This window comes from Chionomys nivalis, chromosome 14 (assembly GCF_950005125.1).
Source record: "Chionomys nivalis chromosome 14, mChiNiv1.1, whole genome shotgun sequence".
Classification (NCBI taxonomy): domain Eukaryota; kingdom Metazoa; phylum Chordata; class Mammalia; order Rodentia; family Cricetidae; genus Chionomys; species Chionomys nivalis.
This window is the reverse complement of record NC_080099.1, coordinates 45,686,847-45,709,900: the sequence shown is the minus strand read 5'-3', so window position 1 is coordinate 45,709,900 and position 23,054 is coordinate 45,686,847. Positions and strand designations below refer to the sequence as shown.

General features: G+C 48.5%; 1 protein-coding gene across 1 annotated transcript; it reads right to left on the bottom strand.

Moving 5' to 3' along the window:
• Nucleotides 1-217: 217 nt before the first annotated feature.
• Hbegf (heparin binding EGF like growth factor) lies at nt 218-11,180 on the bottom strand. Its single transcript, XM_057788763.1, has 6 exons — nt 10,850-11,180; nt 10,460-10,633; nt 7,585-7,762; nt 2,641-2,796; nt 1,852-1,942; nt 218-1,571 (listed from the first exon to the last, which is right to left on the bottom strand). Exons 1-5 carry the CDS (start codon nt 10,893-10,895, stop codon nt 1,870-1,872), a joined length of 627 nt encoding a protein of 208 aa, XP_057644746.1. The 5' UTR covers nt 10,896-11,180; the 3' UTR covers nt 218-1,571; nt 1,852-1,869.
• Nucleotides 11,181-23,054: the final 11,874 nt, after the last annotated feature.

Below are 23,054 nucleotides of genomic sequence, written 5' to 3'. Positions count from 1 at the left end.
GAGAACAAACATGAAAGATACCCAAAGTCAACCTCTGATTTTCACACACATAAAAACAAAACAAGCAAGCCCAGTGTGGTGGTGCAAGCACTCAGGAGGCAAAGGCAGACAGATCTGAGTTCAAGACCAGCCTGGTTTACATGTAGAGTTCCAAGGCAGACAGACAGGACTCCACAGTGATACCCTGTACAAAACAACAACAACAACATTAAGCAGACCATGGAGTAAGGGTTATCTTTATTTGGATCACAAAGTATAAATATGAACCAGGTTTTGGAAATATAAGTTGTAACAGTTCATAAATGGCACCAGAAACTTCCATGGGGACCATAACAGTATTACAGTTTTGGTGAGACTGTATAGTTTTCTTACCCAAAACCTTCCCTACCACCAACGCTCTCTGTGGTCAATTACCAAGAATAGTCAACTCCAACATTCCCTGCTCCTCCTCAGCCTTTTTCTTTCCTAATACCTTCTCCAAACTGTCCTCTGCCCTACCAGCCTCTGCATGGACCAGCACCAGAATGGCAGAAGGAAGGGAAATGACTTGACACAATTGGGGATCGGAAAGGGTGATGGAGGAAAAGGGGCCAGGAAATTGAAGGCCTGGACGCCCAACGTCTTCTGCGAGGACACAGGTAAACACCAATATCTATTACACATTGACGTCAGCACCTTGGGCTTGCAAAACACGAACAGTAGACAAAAGGCAAGACGGAAGTCCAACTCACAGAGTGGCTCTGCCCAAATCAATCCCTGCACTCTGACCATACACAACCCCCCGGATACTCTGCTCCTGGGATATCTTCTGAAATGTAGACAGACAATAAATTATGACAGATGGGTTGCAGAGCACACGGGAACGTGGCGCACTGAGCCAGATGGTAGAGCTGCAAAGAGGTGGGCCAGGACATTGCCAAAGTAACAGTCTAGGCACTTGAAATATTATTGTTAGATTGTTAAAAACTAAATAAATTAACATACATAGAATAAAATAAATATATAATTTAAGAGGCATTTTACAAACAAATAACAAAAAAAAAAAAATAGTTGTTATTTTTCCCCTCTGGGTAGAAGTCCCAAAATTCAGAGTTCTTGGGCTTGTGGTATTTCACAGTTAGCTCATCAAATCCAGCGTGCTGGAGGGTCCAAACAGCAGCAGATCCCTTGGGGTTACTTGAACATAAAGCTTCTCAATTCTGTTGCTTTCTTCCAGACCATAAATCATTCCTCCTTCCTCTCCTTTTTTCAGTCAAAAATCCAGGAGCATATGGAGTCTAGCTGGCACTTTAATCCAGAAGCTAAGTGTTTAAACAAGCCGGTGGGTTCAGTGAGGGAGAGTCAGAAAGGCCTGGAGGGCTCTCCTGCTTCCACTGTTCTGATTGGGATCCCAGTGGGCACAGTCTGTTTGGCACTTGGAGGCTCTGATATTTTTGCAGAGCAATTTTGGGAGGCCCAGTCAGGGTAGCAACTGGGAATGAAGAAGTCTTCGCGGCTGCTTGTGAAGTCTTTCTCCTCTGCAGAACTTGTAATGAACCCCTGTCTCAGAGGTAGCCGTCCTCTGAAGGTTCCTGAAATACAGGAGGGAGGTATTTAAAGCTGGGTCCGACCTTATGAGATGCAAAGAGCATTCGGAAGGGGAGCTGAGGGCACTGCAACCTTGTAACCTAACTGGAGATGCCTCACCAAGTCTCTGAAGACCATTCTGCATCACAACTCGAACTCCTCCACAGCAGTAACCTGCCTCCTGCAACCCCCAATCAAAAGGATTCAGCACTCACTGAAACCTCCCCAAGACCCACCCACGCCTTGGCCTCTCTATGCTGCCCAGGGAAAAGAGTGGACCGTTACCTTGAGCACAGGTCCTTCTCAGTGGGAATTAGTCATGCCCAGCTTCACTTTCTCTTCATTTTCCACATCATAACCTCCTCGCCTATGGTACCTGAGGAAGATAAAGGACTGTGAGCAGATGACAAAGTTCAGGCCCCACAGCCAGCCCTCAAAAGGAACTCCCAGGATGCCTCTCCATTTCTTGAAAAAGCCAGAGGGTATGGCAACTCATTGACCTTTAGCCAAAACCTAGCTTTCCCTAGGGATTCCTGTCTCTACCTGCAGAACATTTCTATATTTATGTATATATCTATGCATGCTTTTAGAGACCGCACCTCATAACCCAGACTGGTCTAGCATTTCCTATATAGCCCAGGCTGGCCTCATAGCAGCTACACACCTGTCTTCCCTGACTTTCTTTATTTTAATATTATTTGGTCATCCAAACATCCTCACAGAGTATAATCCCTGAAAGATTATCACCAATAATATTATCCTCGCCTTTACTACCAAACCACACCCTAATGCCAGGAGAAAGAAATATTTAAGATGTGTCTCCATGGGTGAGTCACCAGGCCACAGAGTTAGGAAATGAACCCCGTGAGGAACAGAGGAACAGAACCTGTATGGCCTGGCAATAGGTACCTTGGGCTCTACACACCAGCTTCACAGTGTGTCAGATAAAATAGTTTCTGGGAAATATATAGTAACAAGCCGAGGGGTATGAGAAGAGGCTGTAGGCCTAAGTCCTAGGAGGAGAGAGAAGCGAGTGGTTTGCAGAACTAGCCTTCACGGGCCCCAAACACTTACCTAAACATGAGAAGTCCCACTATGACAAGCAGACAGACAGACGACAGCACCACAGCCACCACAGCCAAGACTGTAGTGTGGTCATACGTTATTAAGCGATTCTCCACCGGTAGGGTCAGCCCATGACACCTCTCTCCATGGTAACCTGGGTGGCACCTAGAATAACAAGAAGAAGACAGAGTTAAGGGTGTATGCACCCTCTCTTCCTCTCTCTCCAACCCCCTATTCCTGGAGTCCTGCTTCAGGCGGGGAAAAAGCGAGGGAGGAGCTGGCGGTTTAGATGTATTCCACATGGGTCTAATCTATTAAATCTGTACTAAGGTGTTTTGCTTGAGCCACTTAAGAGGACTTGAGCATCAGGGCTGATGGACTGAGTTGAGGGGATCGGCATTACTCCCTCTAGAGAGGCCCTTCTGCATTCTGACCCAGAAATAAACCCAGCCTTGCCCATCGATGCATCCACATGCAGTCCCTCCCCGCCGCTGCTCGTCTATTAATAGGCCTGTCCCTGTGCCAGGAATCCTTTTTCTCGTTTCCTTCATTTAACTCCTAGCTCCCAACCTGGGAGCTAAGCTACAGCCTTTGGCCTCTGAACGCTGGACTCTGGGGCCTCCTCCATCACAGGACAAAACAAACAGACTGAGATAACATCTTCCTGCCCAGCCACCCTGTCGCAGCGTGAAAGAATGTCAGAAACAATCCCTTGGCTCTTCTCGCTCAAGAAACACATCACGTGACAGCCGCCGCTTGGAACACAAAGCATTTCCTTGAAGCTCTTAGGAAGACTGCTGAAGAAACACATTCACATCCCTTCCTTTTGAGCACCCCTGAGATCCTTTGATGTTGGTGGGAGCCCCATGCTGCAGAAAGGTGGCATCGCTTCCCAAGGTCATGCAGCAGGGCAGTGGCATGGGCATGGACTCTTAACTTTGCCGGCTCCCTCCACAACTGCTCACCCACCGGCTGGGGATCTTAGGCCAGCAGCTGCTGAAGGAGGCACCAAGGACCCAGTGGCCCTCTACTCTGAACTGCATCTCCTCTGGAGGAGGTTCTGTACCTGGAGCCTCGTAGCCTGGATGTAGCCCTCCTTCCCGATGGCAGGGCCCTGGGTGGGGTGGGGCTGGATGCAGGTAGCTGCATCCCTGTTTCTACTCAGGACTATCTGCACCTACTCCTGGGTACGGAGCAGCATAAAGTCAGGTCAGGCCAACAAAGAACAGAATATCTTTTTTACCTAGCCTTTTCAGCGTGTCCAACCCTTGAGTCAGAGTGGGGAAAAATACATCCCTACCCTGCCAGGACCTAAAGGAAGCTCCCGGGAGTGTCCCTGGAAAATCATGTGTTCACAGAGATAAGGGGTCAAAGAGATTAAGTAATCGGTCAAGTCTCATAACTAAGAAGCAGCAAGGCCAAGATCAGAAGCCACTATGAATCTATGCACTCCCACTGCGAGGGACCAGGTAGCCTAAGAAAACCTATCTGGTAGGTCCTGGGCTGTTGGACCTGTCCACTGGCCATATTGCTGTCATTGTTGATTATCCACAGCTTTACGAATAAATGGAAAGTAATAAAGGCCTGCCGTGACCAAGCATCTGCACTAACTGCTTCACAGGGATTATATTATTTGATCTTTGGTGCTGGGGCCTGAACTCAGGGCCTTTGATTTCATTGGACATTTAAGGTCAAACCATCTGTGAAGCAGAAGCTGTCACCCCCATTTTCAAGCTGAAGAAGCCAAGGCTTACCCTCTGCTAAATAACATGCCAAAGTTACAGAGTTAGTGAGTAGTAGAGCCTGGATTAAACCTAGCAGTCTGGATGAGTTCAGCAACTACGCTATTCCTGGGGAAGGAAGCTGAAGCTCATTCTGTTTTGCACTTCCAAACCATCATTCAAACCCCACAGGTAGTTACTCAGATGATAGAAATAAAACTTGGCCTCAGAGTCCTGCAATTCAGTTATATAATCCTTCTACCACCTCTGTCCTGAGTCAAAAGGATAATAATGCAAATGTGCTAATATTACCCACTTCTCCCTCCCTTCAAATCCTGGCTTCCCAGGGGAGGAGGCAGACTGAATACATTCCACACATCCCTGGATGCAGGGCAAGATCATGTGTCTTGCCCCAAGCCAACACACACACATCCATCAAACTAGGACACATTTCTCCTCTCCAGGAGTTCCTTCCAGGGTCCAGAGATCTCGTCTACACAGTCTAGCATATTTCCACAGCTACCCCTGACATTGGAGGAAGCATCATTTGATAGAGGAGAGCATGATAAATGAGTTCCAGACTGGTTCTTTAATTTCTACCCAGGTGATCTTGGGTAAGTCACACTACTTTCCTAAACTTTAGTTTCCTCGTATCGAAACCAGAGGTAATAAAAGCCTACCTCACTGGAGCATCATGACCAGCCCAGGCCCCACTTCGGTAGTTATTATGTAATCAAAGCAGAGGGGAAAGGCTGCATCTCAAGGAATGGGATGCTCAAGTCAGACGAAGTCAAGAGAAGGGGGCCTCTGCAAGCGAGCAGCAAGGACAGTGCGGCTCCAGGTCTGTCTCTCTTCTAGCTCAGTCCTTCCCGAACCAACTACCCCCAGGTTTCCTCCAGTCACAGGAAACTCTGCAGCCAATCTCTGGGTCAGCGGCCAGTCAGAAGTCCAAGAAACTCGCTCTTTGAGGGAAACTTTTGGCTGGTGACACAGAAGGGTTTTCCTGTTAGTGGTGGCTGTCAGAGGCTGGTCTAGGAAGCCAGCTAGCCTCAAGTTCACCACAGCAGCCAGGACACACCCTCGCTGGCAGTTTCTGGGTCTAAAGCAGAGGAGAAGCCACAAAAAGGGACACAGATGTAGGTGCACAGATGTCACATTGCCCCAAACCAGGATCTCTGTTGTCAGAGAACCCAGCCTATGAAGTGTACCTAGGAAGCTGACAGAACGTCTTCTGGTCACTCGCTACGCCGACACTAGTAAAATCCTAGGACAACAGCTGCGCTCCATAAAATCCTGCTCAACTCCACAAGGACAGGGACAGAGGAGGAAAGCCAACACCCAGTGTGGCCTGGGAGCATGAAAAGCATGCTGGGAAAGGAGCGAGACCCTATCTTCTTCCCATGAATTTATTTAGATGTTGATCTCATGCAAATAACTTCCTACTCACTCTCTGTGGCTTCCTCATTTTTCAAGTAGGGAGAGAAAGTTTTGCCTTCCCTCCCAGCAAAGACGGCTTTTGGAAACCCCAAGAGACCATCTGTTTTCATCCCTTCCGACAGTGTACAGCACCACATAAGTGCTCATCATGCCTGCTGGGCTGAACTTGACGTAAACGCAAGCAATGAAGACCTCGAAGAAATAATACCAATATGATTACCATCACTATTCCTAGAGCCACTGGGAAGGTGGCCTTACACAAGCTTTTTTGGGTTCTCTGAGCTTAGAAGGTCAGGGGAGTCCTGCTTCTCGGCTGATCAATGGAAGCCCTGCACATCCATTTGCCAAACCATCCTGGAGCACAAACATCCTGAGCCAGCGTGGCTAGACAGACCCCTGGCTCTAGTCCATCTCGACTGCCCTCAGAGTCACTTTCTCCTCCCTGAGCTAATGATGCCATCTCGCACATGTAAGACAAACATTTCCTGTCCTGTCCACTGGGAAGGAGCAGACGGAGATCCTGCCTCTCCAGTACACCCAGCTCTCGCCCAGGGTTGTCACAGGAAGGGACATACTGACTGGGAAGGTGGGAAGCAATGGGTCTGTCTGCCAGCTGCTAAATACAGGACAGATCTTCTGTGTAGGGTTAGATGGGACAAGGATGCTTTCAAAGCCAAAAAGCCCATGCCAGTCACAGGTGGAAGAGGTGCCATACAGGATGGGAGACAGAGTACACACAACAGCATCCTGGACTGTCCAGGGTCTCCTAGGAAGGGTCACAGGGCTCCACGAGTCTGTGTCTCACTTGTGGGGTCTGATGTGGGGTACTGGCCTCAGGCAGAGTGGTGACATTATACCTGCAGAGAGCAGGTATATCCCTGAGGGGCTGCCAAGGTGGCCGCTTGCTGGGTTTGGCCTATGAGAGAACAATGAACCCACGACCCCTCCACCCACACTCCTGACGGTGATGCTGCAAACCGAGTTAGGTTCCTGTGAATCCTGCACAAAGAAAACCTTCTCCAGCCCACTCTTCTAGACAAGATCAATATCCTCTGGGCTGGAGAGATGGCTCAGTGGTTAAGAGCATTGCCTGTTCTTCCAAAGGTCCTGAGTTCAATTCCCAGCAACCACATGGTGGCTCACAACCATCTGTAATGATGTCTGGTGCCCTCTTCTGGCCTGCAGACATACACACAGACAGAACATTGTATGTATAATAAATAAATATTTAAAAAAAAAAATATCCTCTGTGTCTCCCACATCCTTCTGTCCCGTCTGGGTGAAAAAGAGTAGGGGTTTCAACTCATTCTACATGACGGTTCTGCTCTGTGTAGTCCTGCCACGCATTAGAATCAGACCGCATCTACTCATTCGCATGCTCGCAGGCACTTGAGTACACACGCCTGCACAGCATGTGACCTACACCAGCTCCACTCCTTCTAGGAATCGACTCAGCCATGTTTCCTATCGGCTTTCCTTCCCCGAGAAGGGTCCAAGGCCAGAATGAAGGCGCTCCTTCACCAGTGTCAGCTCTCCTGGACACACGCTCAGTTATGGGTGTGCACGAGGAAATGTCCTGAAGGATTGGGGAGCGTCACAACCCATGTCACAGGAAATTGCATCCTCTTTGGTGGTAGCGGGGACTTCCGCTGACTAAAAATGTGTCCCTTCCTTTGAACTTCCTCCCAGAGGTTGAAAAGAACCTGGGTGAAATTATGAATTCAAGGAACAGTGACAAAGAGAGCCTGTGGCCGACAGAGTGCTGATGAGATTGGTTCTAGGATGGGCCACTTACTTGCACGATGGAGCCCGGAGATCCTTTACGTATTTGCATTCCCCGTGGATGCAGAAGTCCTTGTATTTCCTAAGACATGGGTCTCTCTTCTTTCCTAATCCCTTGCCTTTCTTCTTTTTTTTCCCGTTCTTTTCTTTGCTTGGCGTGACTAGGGCTTGAGGCTTGGAGGAGAAAGCAACTGCAGGAAGAAAGTTACCCAGTTAAGCCTCTCAACTGTGTCCTTTTGAAAAAGTATCTTCAGATCTAAGCCAGGCTGACCTCAAACCCCCCATCCCCTCCATCCCTCCCATCCCAGCGTCTGAAACATGGAAATTACAGACGGGTACCCCCTACCCAATGAGGATGTACATGCTATTTGATCCCACCTAGAGTCAGAGACCTGGGAAAGCTCTTTAAGAACTACTAGAAAGAGGAAGCTTTGGGAGGAAACAGAAGTTGAGTTGGGTTCCAAGGAAGAAGAGCCTCGTTCTAAGAAAGCCAGAGAAACTGCGGTTCACTGAGCAAAGCTACGGGCCTCGCGCTCGCGTCCTGCCCACCTTCTGCCCCATCTCAACTCCCCCATATCTACTTGGTTCTATTTTAGCCTTCAGTCAGCCTCATTTCCTGACACCGTGCTCAGTGACCCACTTGCAGGAAGATAGTGTCACAGGCAAAGATGACTTTGGGGTAAGGAACTTGGTTGTTTGGGGGGTATAAAGCTTCTAAAATAGGAGCGTCTAAAGCTTTAGAGCCCTTCACAGGAGCTCCCATTCACATCAGGGAATGTCTGGTGCAGACCAAGCTCTGAATCAGCAAATGGGCCATTCCTGATTAAAAAGACCTTTTTCAAATATCCATTTAGATTTATTCCCAAATGTCCTATTTATACCTGGGATAGGGAGGGAGGTTACAATATGTACAAGAAACCATGCAGAAGGAAAGGGAGGGAGGTTATAATATGTACAAGAAACCATGCAGAAGGAAAGGGAGGGAGGTTACAATATGTACAAGAAACCATGCAGAAGGAACTGGACTATGATATCCCCCCTCTTCTTTCCATATTGCAGGGACTGGGGGAGAACCACCTCACATCCACCTGGAACCGGCCATTAGCCCAGGACTCTGGTGCCAGCCTGTCCCATCCCTGAAGCCCACAGTTACAAGGTGCTCGCTGTTCACAGCTACAGCTTGTGTCTGACAGAAAGGGGAACATGGTTAAGTTAAGACTAGGGACACAGAATCCTCAAGACAAATGAGACTTCAACAATGCCAGGGCACTTTCAAGATGAAAACCATAGCATCCCCAGAAGGCAGGGTCTTGTCCCGGGGCAGTGCAGGATTGCGGTCAGAACTGTGGTCTCCAGGCTTCTTTAGAGTTCAGAGAGTGATGTAAATGGCCAGAGAAAGCCAGTTATTGGGTCTCCAGGGAGAGCAGAGCAGGAGGACCCAAAGCAAGCAGAGAGAATAAGAAGATTGACCAGTTAGGCTCCTGCTGAGGAGAGGGAGCAGTGAGTCAGGTTGGCAGAGGTATGAGGAGCAGCCATGTGGGTGGGGGGTGAGTCACTGCCCAGCCCAGCCCTACCCAGCCTAAGAGAGAGCCAGGAGAATCCAGACTGTTGAGGACATGGGTGGCCCCAAGGGTCCACTGTAGAGAGGACGAAATGTGGGGCCCCAGCCTTAGTTTTGGAGCAGACTCTTGACTTGGGCAAAGCAGAGCAAGCGCCTCAGGAAGCCTTGGGTGAGGAGGGAGCAAGGAGGCGGAGCAGCAGGTGGGGCTGAACAGGTGTGTCTCCTTCTGACCAAATATAGTCATTCCGGGGCCACAGGGCTCAGGGCTGGCTCCACCTCTGAGAATCACTGTAAGTGGCCACTGGGTTCTGGACTCTGCCCAGTCCCTGTGTTCAGTCACAGATCCAGGCTACAGAATCACACATAACTCTTTCCTCTGGGAGTCTCCTTAGAGATTCCAGTGGGCAGGAAGTCTACAAGTTTCAGACCCACAGCATTTCAAGACAGCCTCCTAGAGGCCCAGCACTCACCCTTCATTGCCAGCTGCAGGGCTACTAGCCTTATTCACCTAAGCCAAGCGGTCCTCACTGCCCTCTCTTTCCTAACCTAGAGAAAGGTGGAAGGAGACTAACACTGCACACTTTCCAGGCTCTCATCTGTTATCTCTTTTTATATAGAATCACCACATATATAAACATACATTAGACAGGACTTGCACACCCTCCCCCCTTTTTTGCATAGATACTCTAGCGAAAGCTCGGGGGGGAGTGGTGAGTGCACATCTTTAGTCTCAGCGCACGGAAGACAGAGGCAGGCAGATCTCTTTGAGTTTGTGGCCAGCCTGATACACCAAGCGAGTTCCAGGACAGCCAAGCTACACAGAGAAGCCCTGTCCTGAAACACCCCGCCCCTAAAAATAAGAAACTCTAGAAAAAGCATCTCAGCCATGCCTTTCTCCTAGCATCTAGCTTACCTCCGACGACAACCTGCCTCTTTCAGTTTGCTCCAAAGTATACAGAAGTAAGAGACCACACCAAATGAGACCAAAGATAGCACTATATTGCAGAAACCCCAACTCCAACTCGGGAGGCAGAGGCAGGTGGATCTCTGTGAGTTCGAGACCAGCCTGGTCTACAAGAGCTAGTTCCAGGACAGGCTCCAAAGCTACAGAGAAACCCTGTCTCGAAAAACCAAAAAAGAAAGAAAGAAAGAAAGAAAGAAAGAAAGAAAGAAAGAAAGAAAGAAAGAAAGCCCAACTCCAATCAGTCCAGGAGCTTTTCCTTGAATATCCCCTCAAGGGTTGGGGTGGGGGCAACTGAATAAATCTCAGGCCTGTGCATTCTTCAGCTGCAAACAGCATCTAAGGTTAGGCGACCTCCATACCCACCTTTGAAAAGGTCCGGATCTGTCTCTACCAAGTCTTGGACTTCCTGAGCACGACCGTCTCCCGTGGGTAGCAGCTGGTCTGTGGATCCAGTGGGAGAGTCGGGGTTGCTGGTTGCCGCCGCCAGACCTCTCCGAAGCCGCTCCAGACTCTCACCGGTCACCAATGCGGACAACACTGGGCAAGGGAAGAGAGGAGGCCGCATCAGACCCACCGCCTAGACCCCGCACCACCAAGCAATCGAGGTCCACGCCCGCTCTCTAGGGCGCACGGGCCCCACCAAGTGGTCCGCTAGGGGAGGAGGTGGGAGGCAATGCACCGACCTTCCCACGTGTCCCCCGCACGGTGCCCCCACCCCACTCCCTACCTCGGAGACATCAGCTGCCCTCTTACCTGCGGCCAGAAAGAGCTTCAGCATCACCGACGGCAGCAGCTTCATGGTCCGGAGCCTGGCGGAGACGGCGAGGCAGCGATCACTTTGGATGCAGCGGCAGCTGGACGCCTGCACCGGGGCCAGGCGGCGGAGGGCAGCGAGATTCCACCGGGCAAGGTCTGCCCGCTTCTGGGTGCGATCGGCCGCGGTACGTCTGTCTGTTCGGAGTCGGTCCGCTCGTCCGCCCAGCCCTTGTACGCCCGTCAGGCCGACCAGCCACGTACCGCGTGCAGCTCCCGGGGCCAACTGAGCGCTCTGGGGCAGCGCGCGGCCGGGAATAAGGCTCCTGGAAAAGCAGTGGAAGCCCCGCCCCACCCGGCCCCGCCCCCTCCCCTCCCCTCCCCCTCCCGCGCCGTGCCGGACCGGGCCGGGCCGCAGGCGCTGCCCCGGTCTAGGCAGTCACGGCGGGAGGACCCGGAGGCGCTCACATTTTTGGGACCAGGCCAGAGCAGCCGTGGCCGGAGTGTGGGTGTAGGGCGAATGACCAGCAGGTGGCGAAGCCCGGATCCTACCTTTCCTCCAACGCCGGGCGCGCTGCAGCCTAGTGAAAGCTGAGCTGAGAGCTGTTCCCGGCCTGCGTCCCTGCATCTTCTGACAAATCCCTGTTCCATACTAGATATCTGCATTCAGAAACCTACCGACACAGCCAACAGTAAATAATATTTCGTTTATCGTTTAAAAATTAGATATACGAATGCCAGCTAGTCTCCTGAGGGCAAAGTGACCAGATCTGAAGTTGCGGTCATTTGATGCCAATCCAGCAACAGCAAAGGAAGTTAGGAGTGGCTTCCACTGCTTTCCCCCAGGGGACATAGTCTACTTTAGGATTTCTGAGCTATGCAACATAATTTCCAGGCTTTTGCGATCAGAAAGACACAGATTATGGGACAAGCCTCATACTCTTTCTTAGATATTAAGACCACTCTCTCAAACATAAGCTCTCCTCTCAAAGGACCCAACCGGCTAACCTAGATGAGTATGTGCAACCCGTGCCAGATTGATGTTTCTCTTTCAACTGGTGTATTTATGGGGAAGGGGATTGTCCAGAGTCAATGTCCTGACTCAAATAATGATTCCCTCAGTAAGTATTTCAGCTCCCAGGGACGTGCTGGGTAGGGAGTTTGACACAGGGCTGGGTTGGCATTCAGAGCCCTCAAATTGTGCCAGACGGAGCACTTGCCTGATTCAGCCATGTGTAGGGATAAAAACAGGCCTGCTATTTATACACTGTCTATCCCATTCTTTATCCCCACCCCACCCCCAATTTTGCAGGGGTCAATCTGGCTCGTCCCCTCTTAATTTTCCCGATACACTCCCGGGTCTAGGTTTCCACAGTGCACTGCTGTGTCTACAGACTTAGATTGCTACTTATGTGTGACCTTGGATAAGATAATTGATTTTATATCATAGGGAGGAAGCTATTTTGTTTTATTTTATGCCGTACAGGTATTTGCCTACATATATGTCTGTGTACAACATACCTGCCTGGCACCCACAGAGGTCAGAAGAGGACATCAGATTCCCTGGGACTGGAGTTACAGATGGCTGTGAGACCCTGTGTGGACATAGGTAATCAAACTTGGGTTCTCTGGAGGAGCATCCAGGGGTCTTAACTGCTGAGCCATGTCTCTAGCCCCTGATACTTGATTCTACTGAGCCCCGGTTTCTACATATCCCAAATGAAAATAACGGTAGTCACACTAACAAGGGCAGCTTTGCAGAGAGCTTTCTGAGGACTGAGGAGGAAGCACACATGAAGCAGAAATGGTACAAGCTCTGGGTAAACTGCTGTTGTTACCATGGGACACTTCACCTTGGTTACTCCTTTTCCCTCCCTTCCCTAGACATCCAGTCTGACCAGGTGTAGACAAATGGGTCTCAGACGGAAGCTTGCTTCTCACCTATTTGGCAAAAAGCCACCTTGGTATTCCTCTGGGTGCTCGGTATCGGGTCCAGGACTTCGGCAGATGGCACCACCCCAGCCACGCCTTCCCCTCCTCCAGCAGGTGTCTGACTGCCTTCTTAAAACCAAAGCCATCAAGGGGTCAGGGTTCTCCCCAGGGAAGGGTGGAGGGAAATATTTCCTGACACATGACCAAGTCACTCCCCTTCCCCCTCCCACCTCACACCCTGCTATCCTGTCCTAGCCTGCTTCTTCCTTCCTATGCTAGGTTCTTCCGCCTCACCCCCACGTCAGCTCAACCTCACCGGGGCAACTCCAGGCTTTCATCACACCCAGTAGCCTCACCCTATCCAGATCTGTGTGTCAGGTTTTACAAGGAAGGGCCCGGAGAAAAGAAGACGAAAGACCTCTGAAATGGACTTGGGATAGTCACTTCCCTTCCCAGAAGTACAGACAGCCTGGGACCAGAAGACTGAGCAAAATAAAACAAACTACAGAATGGACATGCAACTCAGTGGTAGAGAATTTACCTAGCATGTGCAAAGCCCTGGGTTTGATCTTCAGCTCCTCAAAAGGGGCAAATAAGAAAAACCAGCCGGGCGGTGGTGGCACACGCCTTTAATCCCAGCACTCGGGAGGCAGAGGCAGGCGGATCTCTGTGAGTTCGAGACCAGCCTGGTCTACAAGAGCTAGTTCCAGGACAGGCTCCAAAACCACAGAGAAACACTGTCTCAAAAAAAAAAAAAAAAAAAAGAAAAGAAAAACCACCAGCACTAACACCACCAACAACAACAAAAGCAAATCCCTGCGCACAGAGATACATACCTGTGAGCCCAGCACCCGTAAGGTGGAGGGAAGAGGATCTGGAGTTAGTTCAAGGTCATCCTCAGTTATACGTTGAATTTTAGTCCAGTCTGGACTATATGAGGAACATCTCAATCATAATTCATCCCGGGGTGGCCTCATATGGCTTAGTCCATAAGCATTCATTGAACACCTTTCAGATGCTGGGGAGTGAACGAGCGCTAAGATGAGCGTTCAAATGCTGTGCCATAAGATGTGCTCTGGTGCCCGTACTCACACCTTAGATCTGGTGATGGACTAACAAAATTTTATCTAAAAGGGCAACAAGTAAACAGGCCTGTGTCTGTGACAGAGCACTCTAAGTCACATCAGCAGTGCCAAGAGTAGGCTACAGAAACAACCTTGATGCCTGCAGAGTAACGAGAAGACCAGAGAAGCAGTGATAGGGAATCACAGTGGGACAAAGGCCAGGTCAGAGAGTGGAGGTCATAGGGGATGTCAGAGTAGACAGTGAGTCTTATTCCCTGTCATTGTGAGAATAAAATGAGATAGGAATGGAAAACCAGAGTTATACAAGAATGTTCCACGTTCGTTTTTCCTCCTACCCAGGGCCCTCTTCCTGCTTTGGTTGTCAAGGACCAGAGACACAATCCTAAGCAGAGTTCCGATGGGCAAGTCTGCTTTCTTTAACTATCCACTGAGTGTGAGCAAACGAGGCTTGGAGACTGACTAGCCTTTTACTACTAGTGAGTCAAAGGGGAACTAATCTAGAGCAGACCATGGCATCCTGTTTCCCAGCTCAGGCTGGGTTCCCAGGCAGCTAGAAAGGCAGGCTCCTTGGGACTCCAAGGGCTGCTGACTCACTGCTAAGGCACTGAGTCCTTGATTTGAGAACTCTTGCATGCCAGTGTGGAGGAGCTGGGAGAAAAGCAGCTACATGAAACTGGAGTGGGGCAGGCGTGAAGGGTGCTCTTGGAGTGGGGCGAGTATGAGGGGTGCTCTTGGAGAGGGGCGGGCATGAGGGATGCTCTTGGAAAGGGGCGGGCATGAGGGGTGCTCTTGGAGAGAGGCGGGCATGAGGGGTGCTCTTGAAGAGGGGCGGGCATGAGGAATGCTCTTGGAAAGGGGCGGGCATGAGGGATGCTCTTGGAGAGAGGCGGGTGTGAGGGGTGCTCTTGGAGAGGAACCACTCATGATCCTTCCCCTCTGTGGCTGGGATATATACCCTGTTCGTGGATTCCCCTCAACCTAATCGTGCATCACAATCACCAGGGAATATATTAAAGATGAAAAGGCTCAGCCATAAGTGGTGGTACACACCTTTAGTCCAAACACTTGGGAGGCAGAGGCAGGTGGATGTGAGTTCAAGACTAGCCTGGTCCTGGTCTACAGAGAGAGTTCCAGGACAGCCAGGGCTACACAGAGAGACCATGTCTTGAAACACAAAACAAAACAAAGAAGGCCTAGACTCAAGGTTGGGGATGTAGCTCTATGGATGAGCACATGCCAAGCACGTACAAGGCCTTGCACTATAAATACAACCAGTTGAACAAACGAAAGGTAAAGCCAGACATGGTGGTACATACCTATAATCTCAGCACTTGAGACCAAGACAGAAATATCAAGATTTCAAAACCTGTTGGAATTGAAACCTCTGAGGCAGGGGCAGAATGTGTATCTGAGTAGAGATACACATTCGTGTGCTCAATGCTTAGCTAGTGTTGCCTTACTTGGTCCTCCAACATCAGATATGCTAATAATGTCACCCCCATCTTAAAGGATTAGAGCTTGAAGATGTAACAGCTCAGGGTCACCCAGCTAGAATCACTGTGGCTGACCAACTCTCAGCCCTCTTTGATTTGGGCTTCTAGCTTCAGTTTCACCATAGCTGAACAAGAGGGTGGAAGACAGGGGCCTCCTCTCTGCCTCTGCAGACAAGGGCATCATCAGCTTTATTGAGGGAGTCCTGGGGTGCAGTAACTGGGCTGAAAGGGGGTTTGAATGAGAGCAGAGGAACAGTGAAATGGATTCACACCTAGGAACCACGCAACTCTGAGTTCCAGTTTGAATTTTGGTGCTCATTTTTGCTTTTTTTTTCTCTCAGTTTGTTTTACATTTTTTTGTTCTATTTTATTCGTTGGTCATGAAATCCTTGCTGGAGTCATTTCTCGCCTTCCCTCATGTGGGTCCCAGATATTAAACTCAGGCCCTTAGGCTTGACAGCGGCCCTCACTTGATGAGCCACCTCCCCAGCCCCCTTGTTAAGCTTTCTAATCTGCAGCAAGTTATTCAGTGTCTTCTCATACAGTTTATACATCTAAAGCTGAGGGTGATGATAGTGCTTATCACAGGGCTCTTGTAATGGATAGATCAGATCACATGTATAAAACAGAACATGATGTCTGACGTACACTAGGTGGTAGGTGGTTAATGACAGTGGTTACTATGAACGAATTCATCCCCCTTTTTCTCTCCTTTTTTTCTTCCCAAGTGGGGATTTGATACATATCCATGCACACAATACTTCCTGTGCCCTGCTTCAAGACTTAGATTCCTCACTTGAAAAAATGAGGTGTTGTTAGGCTATGGCGGTGCTCTCCTTTAATCCCAGCACTTGGGAGGAGCAGGGGCAGGAGGATCTCTGCGTTACAGAGTGAGTTCCAAGACAACCAGGACGGTTACACAGAGAAAGCTTACCCCAAAAATATAAAAAGGAAAAAAAAGAAAAGAAAGAAAAAAATGAAAGTTTAAATAATTGTGCTATGTCTAGGGCCAGGAAAATCCATCATGCTTTTTTATTTTTATATTTTTTTTTTGTCATGCTGCTATCAGAAGGCTTGCTGAGACAGTTCTCTGACAATCTAGAGTAGCTAATCTAAAACACTGCTCTGCCCTGGACCAGCCTTCCTTGGAGATGATGTGCTAGAGATGGCCATGTGTAGCAATGAAGTAGAAAATTACAAATTTGGAAGCCTCATCCCAAGAAGAGCAATTCTGACTCAGAGTTTACACAAAAGCTTGTGGGCAGAGGATTTGATTGTGTCCTAAGCAACCTTAGAGCTCTTCTGGGTTGGGGAGAGTGATTAAAGAGCCCTTCTACTGATGCTTTAGCAACAGGTAGCTATGAGGCTGGAGTTACCCAAACTCAGACGGCCAGGATGAACGATCACCATTCCCTGTCTCTGCCTGGTTTCTCTTAGCCTATCTGAGTCAGCTCATCATGCAATTTTAGAATGTTGAATTCTGGCCTTTCTTTGGCCTGCATCCTTTTATGCTGGCCTCAGGCATTTGGTAGTGAATACTCCATCCTGGGAATGGCCATGCTCTGATTCCTGGAGGGGGGGGGGTGTCAGGATTTGAATAATATAAAGAATAGGGATGGAGTGGTAGGATGAAGCTTTGGTAGAAACATCTAGAAATCCACAACACTCAGCCAGGAAAGGACATTTATAATATTCCCTATTTTCTCCCATTCATTTCTATTTCCAACTGCATTTCTGTGACTTTATCCTTCAGCCATTCCGTAACACAGACGACTTTATGCTGGCAGGAAGGGTGCAAAGAATTTCCCCTTCCTCAAACAGTCCAGCTCCTTCGTCAAGCCTTAGATTCCTCATATTAAAAAAAGAGAGAAGGGTTCAAACAATCATGCCATGTGCAGGCATTGGCCATGGAGATCCATCTTGCGTTATTTTGTCACGGTGCTTTCAAAGGCTTGCCGGGACAATCCCCAGATTATGTAGTGACTGATCTACAGGCGTTATAGCTTTCGTCTGTGACTAATCTCTTTGCTGGTAAGTTAAGGCCAGGCAGTGGTGCTGCATGCCTTTAATCAGGAGGTGGAGGCAGCGGATCTCTGTGTTTGAGGCCAGTGTGGTCTACAGAGTGAGTTCCAGGACAGGCAGGAGCTACACAGAGAAATCCTGTCTCAAAAACCAAAAATCAAAAACAAACAAATAGACAAAAGCATCCGCTTATGGTGCTCGTGAGAGAACTGAAGTAGATAGTCTCGGAAGTGCTTAAGAAAATGCAGGGCTCCGTGTGAATAAGTTAAGCACTGTCGTTAATTTTTCCAGTGCTTAACCTTGGAATGCAGTCACACCATACTCTGTACCGGAAACATGCATGTTCAGTTCCTCATTGGTATGCAGTTACAGGGCAGCAATTTAACAGTTTAACAGCCATCTACAGTAGACAATGGTTTAGGAAGGAAAAGATACTGCCCCCTAAAGGACACTCTAGGAATTTGTGGAGAGGTTTTTGGTATCAGGTAATTTTTAAGACATCTGAGCAAAAAAGGGGCCAGAGATACATAGCTAAGGATTGTGCCCAGCCAGGTGGTGACATACAGCTGTCCTGTAATCCCAGCACACGGAAGGTGAAGACAGACCGATCTCTGTTGAGTTCAAAGCCAGCCTCTTCCACACAGTGAATTCCAGGCCACGCAAGAGTACATAGCGAAACCTGTCTAAATAAACAAACAAAAAACAAGAGGCCTCGGTCCTAAATGGGACGTCTAGAGCATATTCCTCCCTCAAGTCTTAGGGACCTGCGCAGAAAGTGGGCAGAAATATCTGTAAGAGCCAGAGCTGGTAAATGACTTCAAGGCAGCCGTGTTTTCCAGACATAATAGGGCAGATACCTATATGAACTCAGTGACTGTGACACAACACATAAAACCTGTACAATTTCAAACCAGAAGAAAGTCCCAGATGGAGGAGAGAAGGTAGACACCAAATCTTACCCCTAGCTTAGGAGTCATTGGTGATTGGTTTTGAGGAAGGGAAAGTCAGTTTTCTTTAATGGTGTGACACCTGGCATATCAGGACAGACCCCATGCCCAGAGGAATCAGTCAACAGAAATGGACTTGATGAGTTCAAAGACAGAGAAACAGAACAAGAAGTTGGGTGGTAGGGAGGAGTTGGGGGGTGGGAGAGGAGAGTCAATGTGATCAAAACACACTGCATGAAGTTTTCAAAGAATTAATTTAAAAATTACCAAAAACCATAAAAACAAACAGACAAATAAAACGAAACACCAAAAAGAAGGGGCTGGAGAGATGGCTGCTCTTCCAGAGGACCTGGGTTCAATTCCCAGATCTCACGTAGCTGCCCCAACTGTATATATAATACCAGTACCAGGGGATCCATCGCCATCTTCTGGCTTTCAAGGGCACTGCATGCACATAGCAGACAACATATAAGTGGGGGACACTCATAATGTAAAATAAATCTTAAAATACATAAAATGGAAAACAAATAAATCACTGTACATTTCATGCTTCTTTTGAGCTGCCTTGCTGGGTTCCTCCTGGCTGAAAACCTGACTACTTGAGCTTAAACCCATTTCAAATTTATATGAAGCATAGAGGTTTTCCTCGTGCTTTTCCAAGAAGGAAGTTAGAATGGAATGCTTGTTTTTGTGATACCTGCATCGGTCAGTATTTATAGCTGTCATATTCCTGGTAAGCCTGTACAGATGTTGTAATGTCATTTCTAGAATAGTCTTGACTGAGGATTTACATATTGAATGATTTTGTTTTGAGATGGGGGTGTATCCTGCTAAGATGTCCAGGCTGACCTTGAACTTCTGGGCTCAAGTACTCCTTCTGCCTCTACTTCTGAGTATCTGGAACTTAAGTTGTTCCATTGTGCCTGCCTCCCGGTATTGATTTCATTTGAAGACTAAGTGTGCACGTAGGGTATTGCCTTTGAACATCATTTCAGGATAGTAATGGAGTTGTGTGAACAGCAGATGTTATAAAAATGAAGGGTAAGGCCGGGCGGTGGTGGCGCACGCCTTTAATCCCAGCCCTTGGGAGGCAGAGGCAGGTGGATCTCTGTGAGTTCAAGACCAACCTGGTCTACAAGAGCTAGTTCCAGGACAGGCTCCAAAACCACAGAGAAACCCTGTCTCGAAAAACCAAAAAAAAAACGAAGGGTAAAAAAGTAAAAAAGTAACTTTCTTTTTTCTTTCTTTTTTTTTTTTGAGAGAGGGTCACATGTTTCATAAGCTGGCCTCCAAGAACAATTCTGAACTAATTCGTGCTTCCATCTCCCAAGAGCTGGGATCACAGGCATCCACCGCATCCTGTTTATTCAATGGTAAGAACTGAACCCCAGACTTCACACATGCTAGGAAAATATTCTACAAACTAATCCACTTCCCAGTCCAGATTTTGAAGGAGTTAAAAACTACTGACAAAAAAAGACATGCATGAGGGTCAGTGAGATGGCTCAGTGGAGAAGGATGCTCGCCACTCAGCCTGAGGAGCTGAGTCCAGTCCCTGAGACACACAGGTAGGAGAGATCAGAATTCTGATAATTGTTCTCCAACTACACACACATTCATTCTCTCTCTCTCCACACCAAAAGAGTTCTCTCGTATCCTTTGTTAAAGTGTTGTTCTAAGTACAATTATTGATGAGATCTCTTGTACAGATTCTTGCAGAGTGGGTTTAGCTGTCATGACTACTAGGTATAGACAATTCCTGTTTTGGTTTGTGTGATGTTTGTTGTTATTTGGTTTGTTGTTTGTTTAGTTGGTTTCTCTTGTTTGTTTTCAAGAGAGGATTTCTCTGTGTAGCCCTGGCTGTCCTGGAGTTCACTCTGTAGACCATCTGGCCTCAAACTCAGGGATCTGTTTGCCTCTGCCTTATGAGTGCTGGGATTAAAGGTGTGCGCCACCACTGACCAGCTATTTGGTGGTTTTTTGATATAAGGTCTCACCGTGTAGTCCTGGCTGTCCTGGAGCTCTCTGTGTAGACCAGGCTGGTCTCAAAATCTCAGAGGCAGAGATCCACCTGCCTCTGCCTCCAGAAAGCTGGGATAAATGTCTGTGCCACCACATCAGGCTCTGTTTTGTTCAGCAAGGATCTCTTTACCACTTACTAGAATGTCACCTTCATCTGGGGAATGGGTGGGCACACTCATCCCTGTGACGGTTTCCCAGATAATACTGCAGGAAGATTTGAATCTTGGGAATTTTCTACCTAACCAACCATCTTTGTGTCTATGAAATAAAGCTGAGACTCATAGACAAGGCCCTTCATCAAGGTCCCCCAGAAGTCTATGATGTCATCGGGATGAGAACCAGGTCATTGAACTCCGGGGTGCACATTCAGGGCTGTTCCTACACACAGCATTCCTTCCCCTGGCCTTGTCTAGGAGACCAGAGGCCTCCTAGCTGACCTGGCTTCCTAGGCAGCTCCTCCAGTCTGCCCAGCTCTGAGCACCCAGGTTCAGAGGTTGAAACAAAGATGGTTGGTTGGGTAGATAATTCCCAAGATTCAAATCTTCCTGCAGTAATATATGGGAAACTGTCACAGGGATGAGTGTGCCCGCCCCCTCCCCAGATGAAGGTGACATTCTAGTAAGTGGTAAAGACATCCTTGTTGAACAAAACAAAGCCTGATGTGGAGATGAGTCTGGTGGTCCCAGCGTTTATAAGGAACTCTCGGTGTTGGGCCAGAGATAGGCAAGGACAGACTTTCCTGAACTTTGGCAGAATTTATGGTGGCGAGTGTTTATGTGGGTTTGGGGTTATTCATGCCAAACCCATGATTCTATCCCCTCAAGCTTTCTTGAGTCACTTGCCCCCTAAGGTTGGGACACATTCTTGAAGGAATGGTCACAGGGGTTCCCCTGCCCTTTCAGTCCCTAGGCCAGTTTCGGCTCCTCTGGGGACTGAAACCACCTCAGTGATTTCGTGACTCCTTCCTTTGCCTTGGACCAACCTCCTGAAGCCTTAGGGAGGTTGGAGGATGGAGACTGAATCCCATTTCCCGTGAGGGCTTTGATTCGCAGTCAAACGAACCTGATTGTCCTTCCCCCTCCCCTCCTGAGAGGCACCTCCACCTTCCGCATGCCATCCCTCGGGCCCAGTCTGCATTGGGCCAGAACTAGGCAGAGATTCAGATACTCTTCCCTGCCATCTTGCCATTTCCAAGCTTTGACAGAAAAACAAAAACATAACCGCTTGGCCTTAGGGAGCGGCTCCTGCGATTCAGGCCATGGGGAGCAGCGCCCTCGTGTGGCACCCAGAAGAAGTGCGATTCTTGACCCAACCCTTTCCTTTCTATGCGGTCATCGAACAAATATTTATTGAGAGACACTATGTGCCAGGCTGCCCAAGGCTCAGGGCCAAGTCAAGTAAGATACCGCTTCATGGGCTGCACAGCTGTATGCGTGTGTGTGGAGAGACAGGCAATAAACCACAAACAATAAACAAGGTTACTAGTAGTGATAACTGCTAAGTAAGAGAAACAAAACAGAAATATCATCGAATGACTCCAGAGGGAAGGTTCCTTGAATAAGTCATATTTGAGATGAGACCTACGTGCAAGGATCCAGGCATGTGAAGACCCAGGGAGAAAACATTCCTTGTAAAGAACAGCAAAGTCTCTTGGGCAGAACCAGACTTTTCATTACCCAGAAAAGGGGCTGGAGGCTGGAGGGTAGGAGAGTAGAAAGAAGGAGGCAAAAGAAGGATGGAGATGTGTTCAGGAGGGTGGGTTGGTGCTGTCACCAGCAGCAGCAAGAGATGCAACTTAATACTGCTGCCTAGGCAGCCTGATGCCTTCCCCTCAGGCACTCAGGACTTCAGGGAGAGTGTGTGCTCATCTCTTCCTTTTTCTTATTCACAGAACTTCATCTTGGAGGAGAAGACCTTTTTAAAGATATATTATGTAGCCAGCAGTGGTGGCGCACACCTTTAATTCCAGCACTCAGGAGGCAGAGACAGGCGGATTTCTGTAAGTTTGAGGCCAGCCTGGTCTACAGATAGAGTTCCAGAACAACGAGGGTTACACAGAGAAACCTTGCATAAATAACCAAAACCAAAATTTTAAAAAAGGTACATTATGTAGGCCTGCAGCTGGAGAAAGGAGTGCCCTACTTATATATAAATCAGAAGGGGGTTGAACTTGAGGCTCAGCTCATTAATGTGTGTGTGTGTGTGTGTGTGTGTGTGTGTGTGTGTGTGTGTTTGTCCTCGTGTAGTGCTCCAGCCGCCCAAGCAACTGGGATTACAGGCCTGTGCCACTAGGTCCAGGTTAGAAAGACTGGAGAGGCAGTGGGGGGAAGGGGGTATTGGGTTGGGGGTATTTTGCCTGCATATATTTCTGTTCATCATCTGTATGCCTTTTACCTGAGAAGACCAGAAGAGAGTGTGTCATATTCTGTGGAGCTGGAGTTACTGACTCTTGTAAGCTGTCATGTGGGTGTTGGGAATCAAACCTGGGTCTTCTGGAAGAGCAGCAAATGTTCTTAACCAATGAGTCATCTCTCTAGCCCTAAAAATATTTTTAAAAGAATTCTTAGCCTTTAAGCCCAGCAGTTAGGGGGCAGAGGCAGACAGATCTCTGAGAGTCTCTTACTCAGTCTCTGTAACAAATTCAGTCTTTCTAACAAATTCCAGGCCAGCCAGGGATAAACAGTGAGACCCTGTCTCAAACAAA

What these genes read in the sequence shown, in the direction of transcription:
- Hbegf (XM_057788763.1), bottom strand. Translation starts at nt 10,895, where the DNA reads ATGAAGCTGCTGCCGTCGGTGATGCTGAAGCTCTTTCTGGCCGCAG. An exon ending in AGATCCGGACCTTTTCAAAG is followed by an intron (nt 7,763 to 10,459) that starts GTGGGTATGGAG and finishes TTCTTCCTGCAG; the next exon opens with TTGCTTTCTCCTCCAAGCCT. An exon ending in GTGGGACTTCTCATGTTTAG is followed by an intron (nt 1,943 to 2,640) that starts GTAAGTGTTTGG and finishes TATCTTCCTCAG; the next exon opens with GTACCATAGGCGAGGAGGTT.